Source organism: Sarcophilus harrisii, chromosome 1 (assembly GCF_902635505.1).
Source record: "Sarcophilus harrisii chromosome 1, mSarHar1.11, whole genome shotgun sequence".
Taxonomy (NCBI): domain Eukaryota; kingdom Metazoa; phylum Chordata; class Mammalia; order Dasyuromorphia; family Dasyuridae; genus Sarcophilus; species Sarcophilus harrisii.
In genome coordinates this window covers 575,033,015-575,057,076 of record NC_045426.1, presented here as the reverse complement: position 1 = coordinate 575,057,076, position 24,062 = coordinate 575,033,015, and the positions used below count along the sequence as shown (strand labels likewise).

Here is a 24,062-nt window from a genome sequence, read left to right as displayed (position 1 = left end):
TTCCTTTGAATATAATTAGGTCAAACTCTGGAGTGATTATGTATCACATCTAGGAGGCCTTATGATGTTCCTATATTTTGATTCATTTAGTAATGTCATCTTCTAATAAGAGTACATAGGGGACTTTACAATCTAAGGAGTCCTTCCTTAATGTGTTTCCTCCATGACAGTGAACATTGTAACAAGCATATTCCTGTTTTATACTTAACCCCCTTCACATTAATATCAAGCATTAAATAAGATTCTCTTAATTAAATCTAAGGAAATCTTAAATGATTTTGACATACAGGACATACATGCTTGCTAGAAGAAAGCTTTTAAAGTGGGTCTTTTTGCTATACTGAATCAAATGCTTTTTTCTTTTTTGGTGAATTCTTAGAACAGAAAGTGAGCCAGTCATATAGTGAAAATTAGGTATAACAAATGTTAGTGTAAGTATTTCCCTGGTAATCACAAAATGTGATAAGACCGAAGAGAAGTCTTTTGGTACTTTGAGTAGATTCTTGATACAACCATATGGACCAGAATTAGCCAGAATAAGATAGCATACATTGGTTGAGATCTGCACAATAGAAAGAAATACCTACATGAACCATGGGTTCATTTAAATGTGTCCCTTTACCTCTTCAATTAGACTAAGCTTTTTCAGGATGAGGAATGTATTTCTTTTGCAGCCCCTTCCCACCCACCCCCATAGCACTAACCCAATGATTGTGCCATTGGAGTTAAAATAAACTTGTTGATGATTGTGCCATTGGAGTTAAAATAAACTTGTTGACATGATTCACAAATCAAAAGGCCATGCTGAATTGGCACATTTTAAGCAAAAATTTTTGAATAGAATACAATACATGTAAAAACTAATTAAATAAATAAAATAAATTATGTCTTTAGATATCAAATTCATACAGCTAATCAATAAGGCACTTAAAATCAAAATATTTCTTCACTGAATCACAACTTCCTTGTCATGAGATTTTCCTGACTTATCAAGTTCTATGCATCATGCTTCAACTAGTTTTCTTTTAAGTCAAACACCAAGACCAAGAGTTTCAGGACACTTATCTAATTTTTTTTAAGGTTACCTAATCTTACCTCCTTACCTCCATACTGATATTAGGTAATGGTCATTAAAGCACTGTTAATTACCTACAAAAAGAGATTAGGAAAACAACTATCAATAATTACTTCCTTCATCAATTTATAATTATACATCTATTCTTATTGCTGTTTGATCTTAAGTCAATTGAAGATGAGCTTCATACCTCCTGATTTATGGCTAGTCATGCAGAACTTAATCATTTTACCCTCAAGGTAAGTCACAAGAGAGAACTGGACCGGCAAGTCTCATAATTGAAAACCAGCATAAGGAAATGAGCAAGGGGAAAGCATAAAAAGTATTTCTTTCAATCCTAAAAAAAAAAAAAAAAAAAAAAACAAAAAACTGTTTTTACAACTGTGGTACTTCACACAAACAGATGGTAGCCTTTTTGCCACTTAGGGAATAGTTTCCCAGAAATGCCATGGTTGGACAATTTAATCACCCTGCTTAAACCCAATAAGTCTCTTCAAATTCAGTCAGACTGAAAGCAAAGGATTTTACTGACATAAATCTTAGAAATATAAGTGAGAAATCTTTTCATATCTGAAACATCTTGGTTTTTGTGAAACCTTTGTTGGAAGTTTTGTTGATGGTGGTCTTGCAGTGATAATGTTTGAGTGAACATAAGGGAGACATTTTAAATAGAGCTGTAGGAATTAAAAAAAGAACATTGAGATTTTGTCTATCAATTCAAAAGTATAGTTTTAAAAATTTTTTATTTTATTCAAATAAATGTTTATTCTATAAAACAAAGCACTAAAATGCTGAATGAATTCATAATTCACCTGACACCTCTAAATCAGCTTCTCATTTTTATATATACAAAAAACAGTTTTGTAAAAACATAATAGTAAATAAACTTTCAGAAAAAAAATAAGGCAAGTCGTCCTAAATATATTACTAGAAGACAAATTTAGAGTGTCTTACCCCCTACCTTAGCAATTAACACTCTGTAATTCCTTTTTTTGTTTTATTTTGTTTAGGAAATGGCTCATGCCTAGCTAAAAACATTGGCAAATATATTAACAGAGAATAACTATGTCACTGAAAATGGACTTAGTAAAATAAATTAAGAATGAAAAAGAAAAAAAAAATAAATTGGTCAAACAAAGCCTTACTTTCCCAGATTCCTTTTCTCTTTAAGGGAAGAAGAGTAACAAAATAAACTTAATTTGACAGTAAGTCATAAATACAAATTCTATAATACCTCATCTATTTTTAAGAGTAAGTTTAGATTCTAGCATGTCAATCTTTCCAATTTATCCAATCAGTCCATGTAAAAGTCTATATTCAGAAACAGACATGGTAAAACTTCTTAAATTTGTCTCTCCTGCTCTTCCACTTTGCCTAGAAAGGTGTACTTATCCCCAGTAGGAACACTAAGGCCAACTGTACATGGAGGCAGGTTTAGGCTTGCTGGAAGGAAAAGACGTCTTAGTTATTAGCATTAATCAAGAGTGGAATGAGCTGCTTCAAAAAGAAGTATGTTCCCTTCTTACTTGAAATCAAGTGAAACCTGGATGACCAGTTGGTAATTACCTTGTGGCTCCCTGGTCAGGTATGAATTAGATGTTGCTTCAGCTTTTATCATCCATAACCCAATCATAAAAATCTCTAAATTGGCAGAGGCTAAAGAACACTTGCTAAATTCTTGAATCAGTCAATCAACAAGCATTTATTAAGCACCTCTTATGTGCCTGGCTTTCTGCAATGTCATGGAGAAAGACTGTATATTACAGTAATTTCCTTTGAGGTGGGAAGAAGGGAAATATCTTGCCCAAGGACACATATCCATAACCTTCATAAGAAGCAGAGAAAGCACTTGAACTCAGGACCTCTGTCCTCCATCCTCTTTCCATTAAAACATTATGGAATATATACTTCAACAACAATACCATATGATGACCAATTCTGATGGACGTGGCCATCTTCAGTAATGAGATGAACCAAATCAGTTCCAATGGAGGAGTAATGAACTGAACTAGCTACGCCCAGGGAAAGAACTCTGGGAGATGACTAAGAATCATTATACTGAATTCCCAATCCCTATATTTTTGTCCGTCTGCATTTTTGATTTCCTTCACAGGCTAATTGTACAATATTTCAGAGTCCGATTGTTTTTGTACAGCAAAATAACAGTTTGGACATGTATACATATATTGTATTTAATTTACATATTTAGCATGTATTGGTCAACCTGCCATCTGGGGGAGGGGAAGAAGGGAAAAAATTGGAACAAAAGGTTTGGCAATTGTTAATGCTGTAAAATTACCCATGCATATAACTTGTAAATAAAAAGCTATTTAAAAAATACATGGAAAAGAGAGGGGGTCAATTAGCTTTTTTTTTTTTTTTTTTTTTTTTTTTTTGCTAAGGCAATTGGGATTAAGTGACTTGCCCAGGGTCACAGATCTAGGAAGTGTTAAGTGCCTGAGACCAGATTTGAACCCAGGACCTCCTGACTTCAGGGTTGATGCTCTATCCACTGCACCATCTAGCTGCCCCGTCAATTAGCTCTTAATGCAATAAAACTGGAACAGCAAATCATAGTAAAAAGGAAACTAAAGTGACAAGTAGTAAACAGAGAAAAGATACATTCAAACAACTATAAATAATCAGAATGGCTTCCATAATAACAAAACAAGTCTTCCGTAATTTTAGTCTTCCCTGTGAGAGCTGAAAAACAACTATGAGTCTAGAAGAGTCATCCCTGCCCCCAAATATTTAAGAGTAGCTTTTAAAAAAAGAGTAGCAAAGAACAAACAGAGTGCCCATCAATAGGAAAATGGTAGCACAAAGCATTGTATATGAATGTAATAGAATACTATTATTATGTGAGAAATAACAAAAGCATTTTCAGAGAAATGAATTGATACCCAGTAAAATGAGCAGAACCAGAACAATTTATACAATAACATTGTAAAAATAACCAAATTGGAAACAATGAACAATTCCAATAAATGTGACCATCAACCATTAGTCCAGAAGACTGTTAATAAGCTACACTACCGACCTCCTGACAGAGAGAGGATACATTCAGAGACATACATTTTTGCACATTGCCAATGTGGGAATTTGTTTTGCTTGATTATTTATATTTATTAGAAAATTTTTGGTTTTATTTTTCAGTGGGACTGGAGAGAGATAATAAATTCTTCTTTATTGGAAAAATAAAATGAAAGAAAAAAAGAAACTAAAGGAGTTTTCTTCTAGAAAGATTTTTTTATTTTATGTCCAAATTCTTCAGTTCAAAATAGTTCTACTTTTAAAGGACAAAATTTTAACAAAGTTCTCTGATGAAAGTTTTTTTTTTTTGTTTTCAACCAGTTAAAAAATATGCAATCATCTTTTTAAAAACTATACTACTATAGAAATGCTTGTTTTATTTCATAAATTAAAATAACATAAACATGTATTTAAAATGCCCTCTCCCCTAAGTCAAAATGAGTTCAAACTCATATTGTGACTAACCCCAAATATGCTGACTACTGATTTAAGACATGACTAACAACAGGTGAAAGAGGGTTCAGGTTCACTCACTTGGCTCACATTAATGGATACCAATATAATATCTTCCCTAACCAACAAATTCAATGACCATGCTTAACTGTGTATTTTGATGTTTCAATCTCTCTCTCTCTCTTTTCTCTAATACACACACGTGTGTGTATATCCCAATTCTGTTGTGACAGAGAAAATAAACATAGATATCAGTATGATTCTCTACTGTATTCCTTTCAAAACCTTGCTTTGGCAGCCATGCCTTTAATGGTCCAAATCCTAAGAGGAAATTTTCAAAAGAAAAAAGGAAAGTTACCTACAATTATGAAAAAATGCAAATCACTTATAATGACAGTTGTTGGAACTGTGGAGAAAAAGGCCTACCAAGACACTGCCAGGATAGATGTAAAGTGTTCCCTACTTTTCTAAAAAATAATTGGAACCATCTACCTTACTCACATAAGGCACATTTAATTTCTCAAGGTGCTTTCACATTTATTGCCTCATTTTCCCACACTCCAACAATCCTGTAGAATGGGTTGTTCAAGCATTATTACCTTCCTTTAAGAAATAGAATAACAAATTTCCTTCACAAGCTAATTGTACAATATTTCAGAGTCTGATTCTTTTTCTACAGCAAAATAACGTTTTGGTCAGGTATACTTATTGTGTATCTAATTTATATTTTAATATATTTAATCTACTGGTCATCCTGCCATCTAGGGGAGGGGGTGGGGTGGGGTAAGAGGTGAAAAATTGGAACAAGAGGTTTGGCAATTGTTAATGCTGTAAAGTTACCCATGTATATATCCTGTAAATAAAAGGCTATTAAATTAAAAAAAAAAAAAAAAAAGAAATAGAATAACAAGCTTGGCTCCAAAAAAAATTTGTAAGAATATACCTTCCTGTCTTCATTGACAAGGGGAATTGGAAGATAGAACTAAAAGTAAGGAATACATTTGCATTACCAAGAAGTTGGTAATATTATTAGTTTTACTAAACTGTTTTTTTTTTTTCCCTTTCCTTTCTAAATTTTATAAGGCATGATTTCTGGATAAAGGAACAGAGGAAAGTACATTGAAAAATGAATGTGACATTAAAAATAAGTATCAAGAATAAATAAATAACTATATATGTGTTTGTGTGTGTATATATGTACATGTAAACATAGCTGTTAATTATCACTACAATTATCATTTAGTAAACTCCCTTGTGCAGAGAGCTCTGGACTGGATTCACTGGGAAATTCAGAACTTAAGACAAAATGATGTCCCTTCCCTCACATGACTCTTTTAAGAATTTGAGCAAAATGCAAAGAGATGAAAGAAACGTCTCTATGACTAAAGTCACATCTGCCTAGCAATAGAATTCTTAAAAGATCTTCCAAGAGAAAGAAGTCACAAGAATCCTAATTTTCTGGCTTCCAGTTCTCTTACCTAGTATATGAAAATGCCCTGGTGGATAAGAACAAAGAAAAAAAACAACTGCTGTACCTCCAAATGAATACAAAAGAATCAAGTATTTAGACTCTAAGGGAAAGCAGAGTTTTTATTTCTCCTCCCACCTTAAAAAAATGATTGACCTATCTTGTTAATCATACTACTTAGGGATATTCTAGAATCATAAGCCTTTATATGAAAAGCATCAGTACTTAACTGGGAAAACAAGTGGGGCTCTGAAATTCTTTACAAATGATATAACCAAATTAAATCATGCATAAGATCTTCCACATTTGATACAAAATCTACCGCAAATTTTTCAGTCAGGCTGCAATCCTCGTTAGCTGAGGAAAAGCACACTTAATATGAGCCAAATAAAACAAATTAGAGAGACATCTACTACCATATTGTGTAGTGGTGATGATGATAGGGATTGGATCTATGATTTCATTAATAGAACTCCTGGGAAAGGAAATTCTTTCTAACAGTGCAGATAAGCATTATTATCAGTTCCACTAATGAATTGAACAACAGTGTATGTTCATCCACTGGAGAATAGCTAAACAGATGGAAGCAAATGAAAATAATCATACCAAGAAATGAATTTAGAAAAATTTGGAAGGTGTATATGAAATGATACAGAGCAAGGTAAAAGAAACAGACCAATTTATATAATGACTACAATAACATAAAGAAAAACTGTGGAAGGAGGCAGATAGTGGTGCAGTGGATAGAGCAACAGCTCTGAAGTCGGGAGGACCTGAGTTCAAATCTGGTCTTAGACACAACATGTTCTAGCTGTGTGACCCTGGGCAAGTCACTTAATCCCAATTGCTTGAGCAAAAAAAAGAAAAGAAAGAAAAAAGAAAAACAGTGGAGAACTTGGAAACTCTGATTTGTCTCATGGCCAACAGAGACTTCAAGGGATTGAATATAAAACCTGCCTCTTGACAGAAAAGGAAAAATAAGATGTGTACTACTTTAATTCATCATAACAAATATTCCAATGCCAAATTATTTTTACCTACTCCCCTTATTAGTCCACTTAATAAGGAATACTTAAAACTATTTTTTAAATTGTATTGATCCTTTTTTATGTCACTCATTTCTTAACGTATCCCTTCCTTACTTTCTGACCTAACAAGAGGTTCCTTAAAAGAAAAATTTAAAAAGAAAAACAAGTCATTTCAGTAAAGCAAAACAATGCATTAAAGTCTGACAATACATGCAATATTTCATACCGCAGTCCACCATCTGCCAAGTAGAGAGGCAGTTTTCTTAACTCTTCTGCATGTCCAAAGTTGATCATTATTACATTGAATTCCATTTCACCCTTTTCATTTACATTGCTCTTACTTTCTTTCTCTCCCTCCACATTATTTCTCTCTGCATTAGTTCCTATAAATCTATCCATATAACTCTGATTTCTTTATATATATTATTTCTTGTGGCACATAACATTTTATTACATTCATGTATCATAGATTATTTAACTGTTTCCCAATAAATAAATTGCTTTGCTTTTAGTTCTATAACAAAAAGAATTACTATAAGCATTTTAGTCTAAATGGAAACTGTCTTCGACACTCTGGTATGAGGCTACCTACTGAAATCTCTGAGGGAAAAGAGATGAACATTTTAGATACCATCTTAGCATAATACTAGGCTGTCTTCCAGAATCAATTCACAACTACATCCAGATTATACTAGGATATCTGTCTTTCCTCAGCCCCTCTGAAAATGACCACTTCCATCTTTTGTCTTTTTTGAAAATTTTGTTGGTTTTAAAGTAAACCCTAGTTGTTTTAACATTTATCTTAGTAGTACTTTGAGAAGTAGAGACTGTTATTGTTTAGCTTTATAACCCCAATACATAACATAGGGTCTGCTACAGACTCAATCATAAATGTTTATGAATTGATTTGGAACAAACTTTCAACTGTTGATTGATTCTTCTTTTGAGAACCTTATTTACATCCCCTGCACCTTTATCCATTGGAACAATGATGCTTAGTCTTACAAATTTGTGTTAATTCTCTTTATGGCTCAAGTATTGGATATTTAAACCTCTCTTAGGCACAATTTATTCATTCATGATGCTATGTATGTAAATTGTAAGATTTTTATTTCTGAATTAAAATGATTCAAAGGCAGAAAACCAGAGAACTACAAACAGCAGAAACTCTGGTTAAATCACAAATAATTAGGTCGTGAACAATGGGGCTGACTATCAAAATGACTTTATTCTGGCTTCTAAAAATATTCACAATTTTATGCAACTTTTTTTAGGGGGGGGAGGGGGGCTTTTTAAAAAGAAAAAAAAAAATCGCATCAAAAGCATATATTTGCTCAATAAACAAAAAAAGAATTTCCAAACATCAAGTTTCCCACCCACCCACTCCAGAATTTAGTAAATTTACTAAAACATCTAGAATAATTCTCATCAAAAAATCTCTATTTAAGAAAAAGGCCCAACTGGTATCATTCAAATCTACATAATGCTTTTCTACTTCCCAGGTTCCCTATTTTTCCATATTGATAATGCAGTATCCTGAAAATTCACAAGTGTAAAATCAGAAGAAGTCTCAGAGAGTTCTTTTCCAGGGAACCCAAGACTTGTCAAAAAGTCAGGTTAGGGGCAATAAGGAAATCCTTTAGTATGTGTCATAGGAACAGATAATTGATGGAGACTCTCTAAGTACTAAATCCCAAAGAGATTTTAAAGAAGGGAAAAAGACCTGTATGTGCAAGAATGTTTGTGGCAGCCCTCTTTGTAGTGGCCAGAAACTGGAAACTGAGTGGATGCCCATCAATTGGAGAATGGCTGAATAAATTATGGTATATGAATATTATGGAATATTACTGTTCTGTAAGAAATGACCAACAGGATGAGTTCAGAAAGGCCTGGAGAGACTTACACGAACTGATGCTGAGTGAAACAAGCAGGGCCAAGAGATCATTATATACTTCAACAACAATACTATGTGATGATCAATTCTGATGGACGTGGCCATCCTCAGCAATGAGATCAACCAAATCAGTTCCAATAGAGCAGTAATGAATTGAACCAGCTACACCCAGAGAAAAGAACCCTGGGAGATGACTATGAACCATTATATAGAATTCCCAATCCCTATATTTTTGTCCGCCTGCATTTTTGATTTCCTTCATAGGCTAATTGTACACTATTTCAAAGTCTGATTCTTTTTGTACAGCAAAATAATGGTTTGGACATGTATACTTATATTGTATTTAATTTATACTTTAACATATTTAACATGTATTGGTCAACCTTCCATCTGGGAAGGAGATGGGGAGAAGGAGAGGAAAAACTGGAACAAAAGGTTTGGCAATTGTCAATGCTGTAAAATTACCCATGCATATAACTTGTAAATAAAAAGCTATTTTAAAAAATCAATTGGGACGATAGAAAAAAGCAGTGTAAGAAGCAATAATCTGAAGAAATCAAAGGAGATAACATAGGGAACCTTAATGCTCTCTGTAAATGTTAATTAATATTTGGCATCAAGTTGCCAAACTTCCCTAGGCCTATATTTTAAGGGGAAATCACTCTTACACCATAAGACACCAAGAGAAATCACAAAGAATGAAGTATTGTCCAGAAAATGGACCATTTGCAGGTAAAACAGATTTTTGCAATCCCCTAATCCTATAAAAGCTATCAATCTCTGCTTGACAAGAATTGGCTAAAAGATGTTCCTTTCACTCCCACACTGGTTGACCAGGTTGAACAGGTAATCCTCAGACACATGACTCCCTATCTACTTGGCTACCAGTGCTACAAAACTGCCAACAGGACATTTAAGCTTAAAGACCTGAACATGTTCATCAAGTTCTGGATTCCACACTGTCATCCCAACAATTTAAAAAGAAGAGAGCCCTTTTGTGACTTAAAAGTACAGAACAGACCTATATTTCAAGCATCATGAAGCTCTTTTGCATAGATAAGGACAGTCATAAAATTTTTGAAATGCAGTTCCAGATATCTCTCTTTGACCTGAAGAAATTGTGCCCGTGTCCTGATGAAAGGCACTGCAAATAAATAATTACAAATTGAATGCATAGGCAATAAATGTGTGTGTGTGTGTGTATGCACAGACCTATAGGGAAATTTATAAATTTAGCATTTTAATACTTGGATTCAAATCTAAGGATTTAATCAAGGAAAAGAGTTCTAAAAGTGACTGAAAGCTTACTTTTTTAAAACTGAAAAAATAAGGAGAGGTAGGATGGTATAAAGCAGAGTTTCAATCCCTTTTTACCTGAGAAATTTATATGTGATCCCAGTTACGTAAGTATACAAAATAAGTATACATTTACTGATAATAAATCATAATATCACAACTCCTACATTCAGTTAGGAGAAATAAGGGGTGATGAGCCAGTTAAAGAAGTTGGAGTATAAAGGACAGAAGATTAGACTTGGGACCAATCAGGAAGACTTGGATGCAAATCTTGCTTTTGACACTAGCTGTGCTCCTGCCTAACAAAGATTAAGCTTCCTATCCAAGAAATCACAAAACCCAAACAAAAAAACCCAATAAAAAATAAACTCCACCCCATAATTTTGAAAACTCTTCTAGAAACTGTATTAAACCTATCAAAGTACTTTGGAGAAACTGTATTTTGATGAAGTCATCTTCTGTCTCAAACAAAAAGCCAACAAAGGAAAATGTCCTAGCTTTATACTGGATTTAGTCATCTGTCCATAATAAATTTGTATGGGGTAACTCCTATGGACATTAAAACAAGCCTTTGACTATATTTTTAAAAATTCGTGCTAATGTTTGTTTCTGTAGTTTGCAATGGCAATTGCCATTTCATGGTTCAGAATTCTTATCTCCAGGATTCCTGGGAGATTCTGTAGTACTCTATCCAGCAGACCTTTGCATAGTCCTTATCCATCCATAAGGATTTGTGAAATCTTGAAGGTCAGATTTTAAGTTTTAAAACTCCAATTAATAGTCTACAATGTAATTTAACTAAGAAGAAAAGAGATTAAATAATCTTAGGAACATCAATTAACAAAAAATATTTTGGATGGATACAACAGAAGTGCTAATTGGATGAAGTAGAAATCATCTGAGTGTGGATAGAACACTGCATAAAATACCAGACTTTTGCAACATAGTTGATTAGTTGATGAATTGTTTTTCTCCCTTAAAAAAAATTCTTTGTGGTAAAGGATTGCTCTCTAGAAGAGAAAATGAAAGTAATACATTGGGAAATTAAAATGAGGGGAAAATAAAATATATATTTTTAAAAACAAAGATTCTAAATAAAAAAATAAATGCAGAAAAGTAGTTACTTTAGTACTAAATAAGACAAGTTGTATACACTCTATTGTAAATGTTAAACTTTCAATAGCTCTTTCTCAAGCTGCAGAAGATTAATGGAATGATGAACAATAAAGATTATCAATCTCTAATTGTGGCTAACAATTAAAAAAAAAAGTCTTCCCGTCTTGAATAGCATAGTAAACTGAAATTTACATACTTATCTACAACAAAATCTTTTCTATTTCTATTGGCCTTACTAAGTCTATTAATCTTCCTAAAGTGATTCCTTCTCTCTAAAGATAACTTACTGGTTATTTTGTCCCACTATATCCAGATTTTCTAAGATTTTTTTTTTGATCATATATTTTAGAGGAGTCAAAAATGGCACAATTTAGCTATTTTAAATATTCAACATCATTCAAAGTATTAAGATACTGCTGATGAATAGTCAACTTCTCAAAGAAAATTTTGGATGGAACTGCTTTAAATTGAACTCATTCTAGCCTCCCCCAAGAACCAATCATGCTAAAGCAATAGTCCTTTGTTAAAAATTGAAATATACAAATCTAAATCCAACCAATGAATCTTAAACAAAGCAAATTATTCCTAACAGTAAAGGAAAAGGTAGTCAGGAAAGCTATTTCTAAAAATAAAATAAATCATAATTATTGAGAATATCAGTGCTCAAAATGCTAAGAAGTTGTTTAGCAAAAATATTCAAAAGTTTAAAAGCAAATATATCTTCTTAATAATTCTAAAAATGTCTAGAAATTTAAATCTGAGATTTGATTTTTTTTCAATAGCTTTGGTGGAAAACCTGATCTGTTCTACAGTTTGATTTCCACATCAGTAATATCAGCAATAGAGTTACTACTTATTAGTATTGTAAAGCTGTGAAATGTAATATTTGTCATTTATGATCACTAGGTAAGATTATTATAGATACCAAACTTATCCATGTTATATTATATAAAATACATATACAATGTTAGAATTAAGGTAGATCAAACACATCCACACCTATATCTCAAATTTTCAAAGATATGCTAAGCATAGGTTAGCTGAGTTTATTGGGAATAAAAACAAAGTTAATTTGGGTAAAGTCAAAGGTGCTCATGAGAATAAAAAGGCAGAAAATAAAAATAAAAATCCTAATACATTCTAAAGAAACCCAAAGTCAAATAAAGAACCAGTATATTACCCACTCTCCTTCCATACTTCATCCCAAAGAATTGTAAAATGAAGACATTGGTCTACCTGAAATAGGCACAATATTTTAGCTCTCCATTTATGATCCTATCATCTGTACCAATATTGGATAGGCAAGAAAGGTAATAAATGATGGAGAAGGAATTAATTCTATTCCAATTAATCTCCAGGAAAAAATAGTAAGCAAAACACCAAAGCTCAAATCACCTTCACAAATTTATTCATCCTACTAACAAAATCTGTCTTGAATTATGTTTATCTTGTAGAATACTGCTCAAACTCATTAAAACATAAAAATATTTAAGAATGATGCACCTGTACTTCTAATATTAGTTTTATCATTTTAGAATAGAATCTTGTTGGGCCATGTCTATTCTACCTACCATCCCCTTTAAAGAAACTGATTATAACATTTAAAATACACCAAGATTCCAACCTGACACTTCCACACAGGTCTATAGACCTTTTATAGATCTTTTCACTGGATAGCTGTATTATTTGATCCAATCATTAAAAGGATACAATCTGTCATTGCTGCAACATCCAATTTGTCAATATCAGGTGAACCAGGGCAACACTTCTTGAATTCTTTCCGGAGATCAAAAAATGAGTAGAAGCATTCAGGCAATAATACATTCTGAGAAAGGACAAGGTAATTACTAGTAGCTAAGTTGTGTTTTAGCCTATGTTCCCCAAATCCTTAAAAAAAATAAATAAACAATTGCTGCTATAATTTGAATATATGTGATTTTGTTCCATGAAATATCAAAATCAATTAAAAAAAAAACTTTGAATTGATGATGACTACTTCATATATACCATATTATTGCATTCTAAGATTTTAATACACTTTATATTCTTGTCTTTTATTCAACTATTTTGATGTCAATATTGTATTTTAACTGTAATCATCATCACCCTCTAAAATGGCAAAGAAATCCTTTTCAATTTCACCATTAACAAAAAACACACAAAGTTGCATTGAAACTTGATAGTTAATCTGCCTTACTCTTAAATTTTATGTACTGTACCTATCTAGACATCACATAGTTAAATTCTAATAGGATGATAACTGATTTATTAAGCACTTTATTCAAAATGCTATAATAAAAGAAAGGACTATAAAATTTAGTAGCCCTACCCTCAAAAGATTTGAAATGTATTAAAATTCTGAAAACTATAAAAAATGAACCATAGGTATCTTTTATCAATTCCTAATCCCAATATTAATTATTCCTGATGGTCTTGCTCTGGAAATTTCTATGAAGGGAAATTTATTCTTACTGTCTTTGTTTACTGAACACATCCGTTTGTCTCCCCACCAGAAAGAAGACAGCACAGTAAGTGAAAAGCACATCAGAAGTCAGAAGTGCTGGTTCCAATTTCAACTCTAAAGCTTGCTGCCAGTGTGGCTTTGGGCAAATCACTTCTCTCTCTGGGGTTTAGTTCCTCATCTGTACAATGAGCTTCAACTAAAGAGTCTACAAGGAGCCTTTTGGCTCCAACTCTATAATCCTATGCACAGAGTTTAAAACTAATTGTAATATTCTTCTCATTGAATAAACATAAATCTAAAGAATTAAAGTAGGTAAATTCTAAAATCAATTAAGTAAAATAATTTAAGCAATTTTTCAGTTGCTTAAAACTATAAGTACCTGTGGTTTTTGTCCATCCACAAAGGTGGAAATAGAGTTTGTTGTTGTTACTAAATAAGTTCACTCATACCCGATTCTTTATGACCCCATTTATGGGGTTTGGGGGGGCAGAAATAGGGACTTTGGTTTGGCATTTCTTTCTTCAGCCCATTTTACAGATGAGGAGCTAGGGCAAATGGACTTAAATGACTTGCTCACGGTCATATAGTGAATGTCAGAGGCCAGATTTGAACTCATATGGTACAGTTTTCAGTCATTTTAACTCATTTTTATTATTGTTTCTCCAACATGTAACAGTTCCTGTCCACAGTAAGTACTGGGTCAAAAACCAAATTGAAAATTATTTTTGCTATTACCCAGATCTTTTAAAACTGAGTAGCATTATTATAGAGCACTTCTTAAAAGAGAATCAGCAATATACAAATGTGCCTCAATATTATGTATAATAAAACAAAAAGATAATAGTTTTGATTGCTTGCTTATTATAAATTATTATTCTAAGCCACTGAAAGGGTTTATGCAATTAAATAAAAAGAATTTAGGTCACTATCAAAAAAAAAAATCCCAACAACAACTCTGAATTTTTATTACCATCAATTAGGTCTAATCCAATTTGATTCCCAAACATCTTATTATGAACATATAGCCATACCATATATATTGTCCTTAAACTTTTCTCAGAGAAAACATTAAGTCAACACCAATTTTCATATAACCTCACTCATTAAATTTCTTAAGAGCAAAATAAGAAATAGAAATAAAAGTGAAATCAAGTGATATGAAAAATTCTTCAAGAGTTTTGAGAAATTGACAATATGATATGGTCTTTAATATTCAATTACATGTTTCAATCTTAATTCATGAAAAATACAAACTATGATATAACTCAATTTTTCTGTTTCTGAAAATTTCTCAACATTATATAAGGATCCTTTAATTCTCCTTCTACTCTCCCCCCTCCACTGAAGCAAAATCATGATAATAAATTATAATTAAGCATTTTCAACACAAAGGAAACTCAATGGCACTCAAGGTTTTTTGTTTTAAACCAAGCTTTTAAACAATTAGAAACATCCTGACCTGTGCTTACCATACTTACTGGCAAATAATAGATGGTTATTAAATATTTATTAATTGACTGTTTTCGTTTTCCTAAATAAGTGTATTCTAACATAACCATAAATATCAGATCAGTCTCTGAAAAGGCTAAAGAATTCTAAGCATCCTCAAAGTGTAATTTAAATTAAAATAATAAAGAATTTTTTTTGTAATTTAAAAAATCTGTATACTTAATCACCTCAAATTTTAACAGTTTAATTAAAGGAAACACTATGAAAGTTTCATGTTTATTTTTAAGTTTAAGGAAACAATTATAGAAAAAAATACACCAAAAAAACTTTAAAAATCTATTCTTACCTTTTTGGAAGCTTCAGGGTGCAAAATTTGCCTGACATGAAGCTGGCCATCAGTACAAAGACAGAAGGAAGTCCCTACCCCAATATTCAATTCGTTGCTGACAGATTGATTGAACTGAAAGGAAGATACAAAAGAGGATACAACTGGTAAACAGATTTACAAACTGTTCAATTGACACAGTTTTCTACTTCTCAATACTCAAGGAAACACACGCTAAATTCTGACCAGGGATCTACAAGTGTTGCCCAGGGCAACTTTGAAGGAGAAAAGCTTTCATAAAATTTCCTTACACACTTGTTTTCCCTTTAAGGGACTCTTCGATCTACTCCAATGTACCAATGCCAACGGACACAGGAGAAAAAAATTTTAAAAGATGTCCTTTTGCTCATGAACCCTTATTTATCAAGGAGTGGTTATTATTTGCCCATGTATCACATTTTTCAATATCAGGCTTTCTCTGATGAAATGATTTTCTGGCATAATTTTTCTTAGATATCTTTAGAATCCACTTAGAAAGAAATAAAGGTAGTGGTTACAAAGACCCAGAGCCAGGACAAAGTAAAAACATCATATGTTTTATTTCTTTGAAAGTTGTCCTAAGAAATTTCTAATGATATCACAAAATAAATGATCTGGTGCTTAACAAAAAAAAAAAAAAAAAAAAAAAAAAGCAGAATTTTTTGGTACCTAAAATACATAATTTTATTGGAAATACACTACAATCCCATCTGTTGCATATAGGCAGTAGTCTGCCTTGCCCATCTACAATCTTAACTGCCCTCACCTTTTGAAAGTCCACCATCCTTTTCCTGGGTCAGTGCATCACAAATAAATAAAGCTGTTTGTTCAAATCTCTCACCAGGGTGGTTTACTCTCTGTGATCCCAAACGGGAGAAGAGAGGAATCAGCTCAGAGAGTTTGTTTGTGTCTTTCAAAAAGGCCACAGGTGAACTATAAAGCACTCTCCCCAATCCAGACAGACCGCAGTTCACAAAAAAGAACAAGGGGGATTCCTCCTATGCCATAAAGCCGTTGCTACACAAGTACTGCTTCAGAGGACCTACAAACCTCTATAGAGTAAGGCGGCAAGGTAGAAGAGAGAAATCACCCAAAGGAGCACCTTTGCCTTCCGGCTCCCCCACAGGTGGATTAGGCAGGCTAGGCAAGGAAACGTGGAGGCGCTGGCACCGAGTTGCCTAGCTGGGAGATAGGGACAACCGAAAGGACATCTAGAGACACTCTATCCAAACAATTACACCAATCTGTCCTGTATAGAGTTACAACTGCAGTGCCTAAGGTCTACAGGGAAATGTCAAGAGAAATAGAGACAGGCAGACCGACAGACGGAGAAAAGGAAAAGAGGGTGTGCGTGCGTGTGTATGAGATATAGAAATTATTTCCTCCCTTTGGCTTGAAGCCAGTTTGAGAGTTTAAATAATGGTTGTCTTGATCCAAGTTTGGAAACAAAGAGAGAATTAGAGAAATTAACAAATATTGCAAGGGTTGAAGGGAGAATCCTCAAAAAGGGTTTCAATCATCTGCTCCTCTATTAGCTCCAAACCCAGCACGAGGTCTGGTGCCCTCGCCAGGGCCCGGCCCTCCCCTGCACTAGCAGCCGAGTCAGGGCTCTCTGGCCGGGAAGGAATAGAAGGCCTGGGGAGAGTGAAGGTGGGGTTAGTGGGACAGGGGCTGTCTGTCACCTGTCGGAGGGCTTGCTCCAGCTGCGGGGCTGAGGACAGGCTTTCTGTGTCGATCTTGGTTTCTTCTTTGCAGTCTTCAGTCAGTTCCAAGTGATCCGGTTTAACTAGTACTTCGTGCAACTGTCCCACCTCCGCAGAGAGGAAAAGTCGGGGTCAGTTCCCCACTCTCGTCTCCTTTCCAATTTCCACTATTCGATTTTCTTTACTCTTCCCTCATTCCACTCCCCAAAACTCTCCCCCACCTCCACCCCGAAGCTCTCTGGGGAATCTGGTCGGATAATCAAAGTCTTTATTTCACACACCGGCTGCCGTCGGTTAAGTTAGGCGGTGTCCTCCAGTCTCTTAACTCCCGTAAGTTCGACTGGGGTAGGGAGACAGCGGATACAAGACAATCTCAGACCCCATAGGTAGGGGGTGTTTGCCCCGGGACGTGAGGAGTAGGCCTAGCTCCGTTCCAATATTAGTTCCCCCGGGTATTGTCCCTCCTTAGCACCATATTTGAGTTTGGCCACAATTCGAAGATCTGAAACAACTTAAGTGAAGCTCTGGAGGCCTTTAGATACTCCACATTCAAGCAGAAGAGCCCACCCCTCTCTTACCTGAGCCCTCTCCACTCCTCTCCTCCCTTTCTCTATAGTCACCTTCTTCCCGGCTCCCACAAGTGGGACAAAAGCGCCAAGAAACAAATACCTTCTTGTTGGCCAGATCCACCACTTTCCACAGTAGGAGGATCAGTTCCTTCTCGTCCGAACCCAACTTGGCTCCTGTGGCCCCGGCAGTGATCCCAAAAAGCACCACCAAGTAATCAGGAGACGCCGTCATGACGATAGGTGGGAAGGGGGAGAAGGGGGGCTGGGAAGTGGTGAGGCGGCGAGGAAGTAGCGAAAAGAAAAACCGATGCCAAGCCCTTTGACAAAGAGAAAAAGGTGAAGAAAATCCACCCCCCTCCTCGCCGTACTGGTGCAAAAGGCAGTGCAACCACTCTACCCCACACCTGGCTGTGTTACACACCGAGGGCAAGAGGGAGGGGGGGTGGGGGAAGGAAAGCTTCTGAGGCTTGCCTCTTTTTGTATTTAATTGCCCGTGAGTCTATGCAAAAAGCAAAGAGAAAGGCTGCACCCCTGGGAGGCGCGCGCGCAATGGCTGAAGGTTTTTCTGTTTGGGGGATGTGGCTCTACCTGCCCACCCTCCCCCACGTGGTGCAGGTAAGAGAGAGACACACCTGGCGGCGCCTGCCCATTGGTTCCTTCAAACTACGACGTGGCAGCGATGGGGGAGGAGGCAGACTCGCCTAGAGGGAGGAGTGGGCTGGGGCGGCAGCTGCGACCCGGAGACAATGGCCGGATGAATGAAAGGGACTGCTTGGGTGGTGAAAGGGCGGATACCGCCCCGAGAGGACCTGGTAGAACTCCTAGAGGTTGAGGGGTCTGCGGTGAGAAAGAGACTGAGCTACCTGAGGGACAGGGGGAAGCTGGTGGAGAGGCTTGAGGACTGGAGAAATTGAGAATGATGGGGACGCCAGGAACAGAAAGGGAGGTAAATGAGAGGAGTGCAGGGCGGGTCAAAAGAAGGCCTGATCCTGGTGACTGGATGCAGAAGCAGCCAAAGCTCTAGGGAAAAGGCTGGGGTAGAGAAATCCCAAAGAAGGGAAGGGCAAGAAAGTCGGAGGTGAAGGCTGAGGGGGCGCGAAGTAATAGAGGGTGTGGTGGCAACTCGGGAGGGAGGCAAAGAGTGAGCCAGCAGTAAACAGCAGAAGGGAGGTGGCGAAGGCAATACCTGAAGACCCGGAAAAGTCTCTTTGGAGCGCCACACACCTTCCAGTGCAAACAGCAGCCCCAAAACCTGTTGTATCCTCCCCCACTCCACCCTATCCCGACCGGAGTGCATACTTCCTCATCCGCGCGGACAAGCTAGGGAGATTTTCACTATTCTTGGGAGATGAAATGATTGGAGCCGAGTCTTAAGGAGCTTGCCCCGTAGGGAGGCACATCCAGGGGTCCAGCTTCACACCGTAAGGCAAAAGTGAGGCATTGCCCCGGTTTGCAGGGTACTTAGTGAGGGATTGACCTGTGGTTAATTCAGGCAAACGCTTTCCCACATATTTTTCGTTAATTGGTTGCGTTTATTTAATTCATAAAATTAGTACGTTTAATATATTTTTTGATGTGCATGTACTACATAGATTTAGAGGTTTGTTCCAAATCTGATTTCAAGTTTGGGGATTGGGGTGGGTAAGGCGGCTCCCAGTCTGGCAACTTTTTTCACTTGTAGAGATTGGCAAATGAGTTTTAGAGGAAAGATGGCTTAACGTATAGAGAATCTGGAAGGTAAAATCTTAATATGAGTATCGCCTCTGGCACTTAATGGCGGAGCTGTTCCGGGCCAGTCGCGGAACCCCTCAGTGCCTCGGGCTATATAAAACAAATTACCAAGAAGATAGTCTCGGAGATGGTTGGAAGAGCTTCCTATTCTTTTCTACCCTTTTGAAACCACTAGTCTAGTCAAAACAAACAAACTGGTTTTAAAGTTTCCCAGGGGACAGAAAAATTTTGAGTTACTCCCGCGGTTGCTCTTTAAATGTGCGAAGTCTGAGATTTGAACCCAAATCTCCCCGAGTTAAACCACCTTTTCGGAGGAGACCTCACGAAAAACGCTAGTTCCTTTAAGTCACGAACATATTCCTTTTATGTGTCCATACAGTTTATTTATCAAAATTTCCTCCGCCCTTGTTTTCCAGCCTGCAAGGTCAGCTCTCTAACCATTAAACCACACTGCCTTTCAGCAAACTTAAAAATACAGGAATTGAGGCCATTCTTCACATGCTTTTTTTCTGCCGAGAACTTATTAAAGGGAAGAAACTCGGATAATGACAGTCACCATCACGTATACATTAAACACAAACACAAATCTTGTTCAAATTTTAGAACGCTGAATCACTCAGCCAATGTGCATTTATTAGGCACCTCTTTATTAAGATCTGTGAACAGAAAAAGATGTAAAAGACGAAACATTCCTATCCCTCAAGGAATTCATATTCTATTGTGGGGAAACACAAGTACACATGAAAGCAAAACTATATATAAAATAATTTCTCTGGAGTCACAAGCATCTGGACAAAAGGATGAAAGTCTTTTTTAAGAAGCTGGCACTTGGCCGACTTTTGAAGGGAACTGCGATCATGGTTGTGAGAAGGGAGTTTAATTTCAGGTAAAGGGTATACAACCTGTGCAAAAGCAGGGAGGCGGGATTTGGGAGATTGTTGATGAAAAATAACAATTATGATTTGTCTGGAGGAGTGTAAAATAAAGGAGGAATAAATAAATAGCATCATAATTTAAACAATTTTTGAATTTCAAATTTACCCGTCCAGAGGTTGGTTCAATTTTCAGACGCTAATATTTTCAAAGTAAAACTATTAGCCGTGACGTTCATGAATCCCTGTGTTTTAGCCTAAATGATGTCAAAACAAAACACCACTTATTCACTTACACTATCAGGCTAATCACAGCAGCGCACCTAATATATTGGAGCAAGTGGAGCAGACTAGATTTTTTTTAACCTTTTTTGAGAAGTGGCTGAAAGTTAATAACAGCTGGGAGAAGAATCGGGGAACAGTTAAAAGCCATTTTTCCTAAATGGAAGAAAATGAAGAACTAGCGATTTAATTAATGACTATGTTGGTTTGGTTTGGTTTGGGCTGAGGTCTCGAGTAAAAAGCTAAAGCGAGGGATGGGGGAGGGCGGAAAGAAAAGAGTTGATTGCACTAACTACCTCAAAAAGCTACTGAGAGAATTAAATAAGACCTCGGGAGAGCAAGCAAACGTAAAGTATTATTAATGTCTCCAGCAAAGGGCGGGAGACCCTTTAGGAGTTTAGGAATCTATCCCTTAACCTAGAGCAATCAGCGAAGGTTGCCGTATAAATGCGCTTTTCCTCTAACCAACCAAGCGCAGGAAAGGCGAATTTCAACTAGTAAGTTCGATATTAGTCAGAGTAATGGAGTTCTGGCTACCCTTGCCCCACCTATTCCATTGTACGGTCCACCCGGATCTATTATAAGCTCCGCTTTCCCCGCCCCTTAGCGAAGGGAGTGGAGCTTAACACTGTCAACCAACCTCGGAGAAGGCGGGTTAATGGGGGTGGAGGTGGGACGGGCTCAGGAGTCACCTGGAAAAACTGCCTAGATTGCATTGCAGTGGGAGAGGCCTACCTGAGAAGCCTGTTCCCAGGAACGACCTCCCCGCGGGCTTTTCTCCGTTCACAGTTCCCAGGTCTCCACCCCTTAGTACTGGCTACCTGAATTGTCGGAGTCTCCACGGACGCAACCCTGCCCTCGTGCAAACTGCTTCGGTGCCCCTTATACGGTTCGGATCGGGGAGGGAACCTCCGGTCTAATAAAAGTTTTTGCAAAAAATACTTTAGCTCAGGGAGTCAGGGAGGATCGTCCTGTTGCGGGGCGGAAGCTGACTACAAATTCTAGTGAGCTCCAGGTTAGATGACTCTCTGGAAAGTGATTGCATACATTAAGAAAGCCTAGCCACACCCTCAATCTTTTGGCATTTGGCTTTTGTGGTTTTATTTGATTTATAATCAATATTAAGATCAGTGATACTTCAAAATTCGTAAATTCAAAATCTTCAACGTTTGAGTAGATTGTCCCTTTATTTAATTTTTTTTGCTATAATACTGCCAAGTTCCGAACACAAAAAAAAGTTTTATTGTCTTTCAATTATCTAAGAATAATACTTATATAACAAAAATAATAATGGAATTGTACGATTAAGAGAGATCTTAAGAGAACACTAAGTCCGGGCACCCTCGGCTTTCACTTAAATCCACACCTACTGTACTAAAGCAGATCAGAATCCCATTTTTAAACCTTCTTAGAATGTCTTTATGCTCCCTTTTTCTGTAACCCATCCCAATGCTTATCAAGCTTCAGTGTCAGGAAATTCTTCTGCATAATCTAACCTAATCCTTCATGCTGCAGATTAAGTCCATTTCCTCAGTCGAGTTGGCAGAGTTCACTAAGAACCCTCTCATATACTTGACAGTTGTTATTAAATTACCCCACAGTCTTCTCTTTTCTAGACTAAATAAATGCAGCTTTTAACTATCATCACATATCTTACATTCTTGTCCTTTAATTATCTTTATTACCCTCCTTTGACCTGGCTCCAACTTTTCCATCTTTCATAAACTATGGAACTATGATATGGACACCATATGTCTTTGACTAAGAACTGGCTAATAACAAACTGGCACTTGGGTATCATAAGATTACTTCATTGTTACTAGAGCTACCTATTTACTCACTGTCAAGGTGAGACTTTTTTTTTTGGGGGGGGACTACATTTGCAGACTGAAATATGGTTTGACATCCATAGTGATTCTAAGTCATAAAATTATAGGATCCAGAGATTATTTAATTCAATTACTTTCATTTATAGATGAGGAAATTGAAGTTGAAGTACTTAAATGACTTCTTTAAGAGCAATGAAGAACAGTCAAGATCTGAATTTGGCTATTGTATTTTACTTTTAGTGTCACTCAAATACAAAAGGGTCTAGTAACTATATATGAGGATCCATAGAGGTGAATATTGATTCATAAACTGCACATTAACATTATGTTCTATTGCATTTTTCATTTTAATCCTTTTTCTAGCTGTTCTCGGGAATGGTGGACTACATGTCTGATGATTCTGAAGGACACCATTTCTGACATATTTATATGCATCCCCCAATTTATTTGGTTTGGTTTTATTTTTAAATGTTCAACTACCAATAGAAAAGAGCCTTCAATAGTAAAAATACCAGTTCTATGACTGCCACCAACTTTATTTTCTTCCTTGACATAATTGTTATTATTGTAAAGTTGTTATTTTTACTACTTGATATGGAGTGAGGTTGACAAGTGGCTTGTGTACCTATGTAGGGGTGAGAAGGAAATTATAAATTCAATAGATTCATCTGTGCTTTGCTTTGTGTGTTATAAATCTTAGCTGATGGTAACTTGCAAATAAGAAATTACATAAGAAACCCTGGATGTACAGAGACAGAAAAAGAAAGGCTGATTATATAGCAAGATTGTATGTTCTGGTCTGGTCCTGCCTCATGGTCCCTAGTAATTTAGGTTCTATATTGCAACAAAATGAGACACTCATTCAACAGTTAATAGAAAGCTGAAGCAGGAAAAGGCTATTCAACAAGGACATGCTTAGAAGACATACTTAGTTGATTCATTTGAGCTGTCCTGTCAGAAGAAGCCTAGTATGGTGCATCAACCAGCATCTGAGAAATAATTAGATTTCTTTAAGATTATTTTATACTCAGACTACCAGGAAAAGATGTCAATCCAGAAAACCTATTAATCCCCTAGAGCAACCCGGTATTGAAAATATTTTCAATAGCTTTTGTACAGGTAAATTGTACAGTAGAAAGAGCACTGGGCATGAAGTTTAAAACTTCCTGAGTTCCAAATCTGACCTCAGATACTTCCTGCCAAATGACTCTGTTCAAGTCATTTTACCTTGTTTTCCTCAGTGTCCTTATCCATAAAAGGAGATAAAGGAAATGGCAACCATTCGAGTATCTTTGCTAGGCAAGTTACTTAATCTCTATATGTAAAAAATGGCACAGACGTTCCAGGATTATTATGAGAATCAATTAAAACATAATTTATAAAGCTATCACAGTTTCTGGGATATACTAGGTATTTAATAAGTGCTCGTTCTCTTC

General features: G+C 36.0%; 1 protein-coding gene across 4 annotated transcripts in view; it reads right to left on the bottom strand.

Annotated features, from left to right (window-relative positions):
• The window catches only part of ESRP1 (epithelial splicing regulatory protein 1), a 93,921-nt gene extending 75,434 nt beyond the window's left edge, over positions 1–18,487 (bottom strand). For 2 of the 4 annotated variants that reach the window (XM_031946995.1, XM_031946996.1), the window contains exons 1-4: positions 18,013–18,486; positions 17,323–17,451; positions 15,623–15,736; positions 13,074–13,188 (exon numbers count right to left, since the gene is read on the bottom strand). In XM_031946995.1, coding sequence (XP_031802855.1) covers positions 13,074–13,188; positions 15,623–15,736; positions 17,323–17,451; positions 18,013–18,144 — 490 coding nt within the window. In that variant the 5' untranslated portion in view covers positions 18,145–18,486. Of the gene's footprint in view, positions 1–13,073; positions 13,189–15,622; positions 15,737–17,322; positions 17,452–18,012 lie in introns of all 4 variants that reach the window. The other 2 variants (XM_031946998.1, XM_031946997.1) reach the window with 2 other exon arrangements.
• Positions 18,488–24,062: the final 5,575 nt, after the last annotated feature.